The sequence below is a fragment of the Aplysia californica genome, unplaced genomic scaffold, assembly GCF_000002075.1.
Source record: "Aplysia californica isolate F4 #8 unplaced genomic scaffold, AplCal3.0 scaffold00037, whole genome shotgun sequence".
Classification (NCBI taxonomy): Eukaryota; Metazoa; Mollusca; class Gastropoda; order Aplysiida; family Aplysiidae; genus Aplysia; species Aplysia californica.
In genome coordinates, this window is record NW_004797307.1 from 310,338 (window position 1) to 316,773 (window position 6,436).

Here is a 6,436-nt window from a genome sequence, read left to right on the forward strand (position 1 = left end):
GGGAGGGGGGAGAGAGAGAGAGAGAGAGAGAGAGAGAGAGAGAGAGAGAGAGAGAGAGAAAGTCAGTTTTAGTAAGAGTTTGAAGACACTTGCGACACAATAGGGTCATATAAGTGTTGAAATTCAGAGGTGTTACAAGAGAGTAAAAATAACAACAACAAAAAGGAGAGATCAAGACGATAGATGTTTGATAGGAAGAAGGAGCAAACTACATCAGAGTAACCGCCAACCGGGGAAGAGAGAGGGACAGAGAAAACCCTTTGAGGCAACTGTACGTCAGAAGTATCGTATCCACATTACAAAGTGGTATTGAATTGTTTCCTTTAACTTGAGTAAAAAGAAGCACATTGACACCATGACGACCATTCAGAGAAGGGAAAAGGCAAGAAACAGCAGAAAGGAGGAAAAGAAGTTGAACCTACCACCCTCACGAATGTTTTCAAGGCTGTTGAGCTGCAACCGAAAGGTTGTGGGGTGAACCCCATCAAAGGCACAACATGGTGTTCTTGGGGAAAGTGCTTTAAACAAACTTTCCTCCCTAACCCGGGAGGGAATGGGTACCTGGCTACAGACAGTGAAAGATCTTGACGGATAGTGTGTGTGCGCTTAATCAGCTGTTTTTATGGTGTGCTCCCCAAGAAGTCATGAATGATTTTGAATAATTTAGATTGTAAAGCGTACAGAGCTTGCTATTGAACGGGAATATCCACTATACCAAATATGCTATTTCTTATTATTTCTCAGCACCATCGACCTACCACACGAGAGAGCGAGCGCCAGTTCCAGGAGAGGACGACGTATTTCGTGTGGCCCTTCAGATAGGCCAGAAGCACCAGGGACGAGAGCCACAGGAAGCCACAGGGGACGAAGGTCAAGGCCGTTTCTTGGAAACATGACGTGAACTCCGGGTACCAGTTGTCCAATAGTAGGCTTTCATTCTGGGGAGAAAGTGTGCGGTTTTACTTTTTGTGCAAGTTTCACTTCCAATACAATTAGTCATTCAAGTGCCAAAGATGAGAAGTGTTACTAGAGAGTTACATACATAGAAAAGGGGAAGAGATGCTAGGATGATAGATGTTTGATAAGACAGAAGGAGCATACCATACCAGAGCACTCGCTGACCACTCATTTCTCTGTTGAAAATGTGTGGCAAACAGATCACGATGTTCTGTGTTCGTGCACCTTTGGGCGCTCAAAGGAAAGAACAAAGACATTATAATAACTAGGACGAGTATATATCCTTTTCTTAACATATCCCAGCTACCGGAATTTCAATCGTGAGACTGCGGGTTTGTGGACTCGAGCCTCAGCTTGGTACGCTGTTATGTCCTTGGTAATACATGTACACATTACACAAATATTCCCATTTGGTTAAGTCATATCGAGAGATGGCAGTTCAATTCACAGGTCGCATCTCTTAAATAACCTTACATACAGCGTTGCATATGGGGCATTAAACCTACATACTTTTTTTTCTCATTTTCCTAACCCTCCAAAGTATGGCAAGAAAATATGGGAAACAACTTCGGGCGCATCCTCAAGCTCACAGCCACATTCAAGCAGAAAGAACCATGTTTGAGGCTGAGTAAAGAGAAAACACATCGACAAGACGGGGGTCATTCAGGACTGGGGAAAAAACCTGCACATATCACTACATGGCATTGGACAGAAGGGCGAGAGCCCAGCTGTTGCTGGATCGATGATAACAACAACAACAACAACAACAGGACTGGGAAATGACTAGAAGATAGACAAAAAAGAAACACCGGAAAGGGGGGAGGGCGTGGGTAGAAAAGAAAGATACAACCACCCTCCTGCGGGTAATTCGTAACAAGGGAAGAGAGTCTAACTAAAGAGTCAGTATTCCTCCTATTAGTCCTCATAGTATACATTGAAATGTTGTTTATTTGTCTATTCAATTTGCATTTAACCTTTAAACAGCCTGACTCGGCCTAGTAAAAGAAATATGCAATGTCTGACGCCTGATAAGAGATATGTGTGCACAACCAGTACATTTTCATTATGGAAACTGTATTCCACAATTGAGTGTTCTATATGATGTGATGTGGGCCAATGGTATTAAACACTTAATAAACTGACTTACTAAACCTTTAAAAACATTTATTTTTTTCATAGACTTTGAGTTTTTTGTTTTTTTAAATCAATCTAAATTCAGTTTAAGAGGGGCGGCGGGTGGGGGGTGAGAGGTGACACCCACAGAGTTGTACAGTTCATCTTCGGTTCTAGAGATATTTAGAATCAAGAAGCCCCAATCTCACAATTATAGAATTTATTACTTCTACTTTCACATAATTACCATAAATTCACACAAGATATGCATATATGCGCCCCGCCCCCTTTTTTCGCTCTTTTTTTCACACAAAAAAGCATAAAGACAAACATTCCGATTAGAATCGACAGGATATGGATCAATAGGAACTCGCAAATGGTTTTACACCGAGGCGAATTATCTCGCCTCGAGGTACCATAGATTGTCTACTATTTATACATGTAGTAGAAAGTCTTTGGAGTTACCCGATACACCCACTTATAGGTCAGAAATAAACAGGAAAAAAAAAGATCAGACGGCAAAAGGCAAAGATGAGCAACGAATAGTACATGTAAGTGAGAGGGTGCCAGCGCTGCGTACGCACTAAGCAGTTATTAAACAGGTACACTTGTAGTTCCGCCGATACAACATACATGTACAAAGTTTTGTTAGTAATTACGTGCACACGATGTGTGTGTGTGTGTGTGTGTGTGTGTGTGTGTGTGCGTGCGTGTGTGCGTGCGTGTGCGTGTGTGTGTAAGTGTGCGTGCGTGCGTGCGTGCGTGCGTGCGTGCGTGTGCGCGCGCGTTGTTGTTGTTAGGGGGTAGTTTTGGTTTGGTCTTTTTTTTTTGGGGGGGGGGGGGGGGAGGAGGTTGTACACACATTTGTGTTTTTTGTGCACACGAGTGTGAGTTTGTGCACACGAGTGTGAGTTTGTGCACACGAGTGTGAGTTTGTGCACACGAGTGTGAGTTTGTGCACACGAGTGTGAGTTTGTGCACACGTGGGCGAGAAAGTTTATGCGTGTGTTTGTGCACACGAAATGTATGTAGGCCTACGTGTCTTGTAGAAGCAGTGGTAGTAGCGTCTGCAAATTTTATTAGGCAACTGGAACACGCAAAGGTCAAACAACAAGCATGAGGTGCCCATCAGTGACCAACTTGAAGCGGCCTGGGCCACGTGGAGAGGATTAAAATAACAATCTTACCAGTTTTTGGCGGTTGATTTTTTATGTGTATTTTTTAGTAAGTGTGTTTTACGGCACTTGCAACACAATAAGGGCATATAAGTGCCGAAGATTAGAGGTGTTACAAGATAATAACAAACACAAAAAAGGAGGGGAGAAGAGGACGACAGAAGTTTTGATAGGAAAGAATGGACAAAACACACCAGAGCACCCGCCAACCACCCATTGCTTGTTGGTTTTTTGTTTGTATTAGTTTTAGTAGAGGTTTTATGGCGCTCGCAATTGCATACGGTCATATGAGCGCCAGAAAATTAGAGGTGTTACAAGAGAGTAACAAACATAAAAAAGAAGGAGGGGAGAATAATGACAATACATTATAGATGTTTGATAGGAAAGAAGAAGCAAACCACATCAGAGCACCCGCCAACCACCCACGTTTTTTTATGAGAAGAGCAATGCAAGACAAATGGAAACAAAAGAAGGATGACTACCGAAAAAAAAGTTATCTAGTGAGACCAATACAGCTGATAAAGGTTAGGAGAGTATTCCAGAGAAAGAACGATGTTAACGGGACGTTAACGTTACAGGATATTATTATGTGAGCGAAGAGACGCAAAACGTTATAGACCTAGTTACAGATGTGTGACCTAGAATGTCATAAACGTATGTCCGACGTTGCTCTTGATCATGGCGCAGCGAGCTTCCAGCATAATTTGTGTGTGGGGGGGAGGGGGGGTCATGGCAATCAAGTAAATTGACACCGAAATGTATGAGGTTTGTTACTTAGTTGCGTGTACTTTCTGAAGAATATCAGAACTTAGTTGGGTTTTTGTTTTGTTTTAGTAAGTGTTTTACGGCACTTGCAACACAATAAGGGCGTATAAGGGCCGAAGATTAGAGGTGTTACAAGATAATAACAAACACAAAAAAGAGGGGAGAAGAGGACGACAGATGTTTGATAGGAAAGAAGGAACAAAACACACCAGAGCACCCGCCAACTACCCATTGTTCGTTGTTTTTTTTGTTTTTTAATGAGAAGAGCAATGCAAGACAAATGGAAACAAAAGAAGGATGACAACCGAAAAAGGGTTATCTAGTGAAGCTATTCTACAAGTCTTGTGCCTCGTGAAGTGGGAAATGGAGACCAGTACAGCTGATAAAGGTTAGGACAGTACATGTATTTCAGTGAAAGAACTATGTTAACGAGACGTTAACGTAACAGGATATAGACAGACAGACAGACAGACAGACAGACAGAACAAAAAAAGGGAGAGAAAAATTTCGGACCAGCGTGTGGCACCCTCTAACCTCTCTCAGTTCTGTGGCATGAGAAATCTTCGAGGGGAATGAAGACTGATAACGACCACCATGAACGACTCGTAGAACAAACTGCACTAAATAAGGGACATTCAAGTTCAACCTCGAGAGGACCCTTTGGAAGACCCCAGAACGCCAGAACGCAGAGCGCTGGCTCATCCCACGGCTCTCGCTTGATCAGAGCGTACGATCTCCCTCTTTTTCGGTTTTATTTTTACTATTTTAGTTTCAGTGCTGGCTGAATTTTAATTTTTAGTTTCAGCTTTATTTATATTTTTAGTTTTGGGTTTAACAAGCATTGGTTTTAGTTTTGGTTTTTAATATTAGATTTAGTTTCATTTTAGTTAAGCACGAGTTTTGCAGCACTTGCAACATAATCCATAATACTTGGATACCTGGAGGTGTCATCTCTGACTCAGAGGTTGACGTACATTAATGACCCTTCATCTTTCACGGTCGCGAGCTGCCGTTGCACATTATGCCATATCCACGCCAGTCCAGGTTATTCTTTGCCTTCCTCTGGCTCTCCTGCCCCACATCTTTCCTTCAAGCACCTCTTTAAATAGCCGAAAATTAAAGTGTGATGCTATCAAAGTCAAAGCAACATACAAAGAAACGAACAGGATAAATAAGGACGGTAGGTGTTTGGTAGAAAAGAGGGAGAAAATCACACCGCAGCGCCCGTCAACCACCTATCTTTTGCATAAAAAGTATTTGATTTTTTTTGGTTTTTTGTGCTTTTTTAAATACATTTTTTTCTTTTAGTAAAGAGAAGCACTGCAGCTGTAGTTTAGTGATGGGACTGTGAAAAAGCAGGATAGACAGAAACAACAATAATACATTTTTAAAAAGAAGTATAGGACCCACCAGTGGCGCCCTCCAACCACAGGTAAACTCAGCTATTGCTGTGGCACCTTTTGACCCGATCCTTTATTTGAGTGGAGAGAAGAATGTCGACACTGTAACAATAGTTTAGTGCTATGGAAAAAAAAAGTTATAGAGAAACAAAAACGAAGGGAAAGAATAGAAGTAGAAGTTGGTTCAATCAGTGGAGCCCTCCGACCACCAGCACGCAACAGAAAACTCAGGTGGTACTTACAATGTGACCCATTTGACCCTGATGTCTGCTGTGTCGCAATTCTTCGTAATAGTTTCTTTTTTTGTTTTGCTAGCTTCTTGATCTTAGGCAGCACTTACTTACAATGTGACCCATTAGATCTTGCAGTCTACTGTGTCGCTACTTTTCGCAATACCGTAGTTTTTTCTTCCTCTCTAGTTTCTTGACCTGCTTAGTCCAAAGAACATAAGAGGCAAAATTTGACGCAGTCAGGTTACAAAATACCCCCCCCCCCCCGATAATGCCATGCCTCCTTTGACACAAATTAGGCTTTTGGGGGACTGGCTGTTTTTACCAGCTAGGGCCAACCTAGGCGGGCTTTTTAAAATGTAGGTGTTTAAAGCCCCCATCGGCACAATTTAGATAATAAAATTTTAGGAGGCGTGCCTCCGATCCTGCCTGTCAGGGTCAATCCGGGCTGAGGGGATACAACAACTCAGCAGAAAGACCAAAAGACTCAATAAAAAGACGCCACAGACGCCGGTCAACCTTGACTGAGTACGACACGACATCCAAACAGATAGAACAGATACATATATATCTAGCGAGAATCGAATTCATGTCTTCAGCTAAAACGTTGATGCGCCTAACCAACACACCACAGATGCCGGTGTGTAAACGAACATTACGCCTATTTACGATGGAAATGAATAATAACGGAAGATAGGTCACAAATATTCTCCTTGGATTATAGTTTTTGTAGGATGGACATCCACCCTCCCCCCTCTCCCCCTGCTCTCTCTCTCTCTCTCTCTTTCTCTCTCTC

The 6,436-nt window shown here is 42.4% G+C and overlaps 1 protein-coding gene across 1 annotated transcript in view; it reads right to left on the reverse strand.

The window, feature by feature from the left end:
- Positions 1 to 6,436, reverse strand: part of LOC101859765 (canalicular multispecific organic anion transporter 2) — an 84,710-nt gene that overhangs the window by 54,825 nt on the left and 23,449 nt on the right. The window contains exon 2 of the mRNA XM_005091883.3: positions 759 to 938. Coding sequence (XP_005091940.1) covers positions 759 to 938 — 180 coding nt within the window. The remainder of the gene's footprint in view (positions 1 to 758; positions 939 to 6,436) is intronic.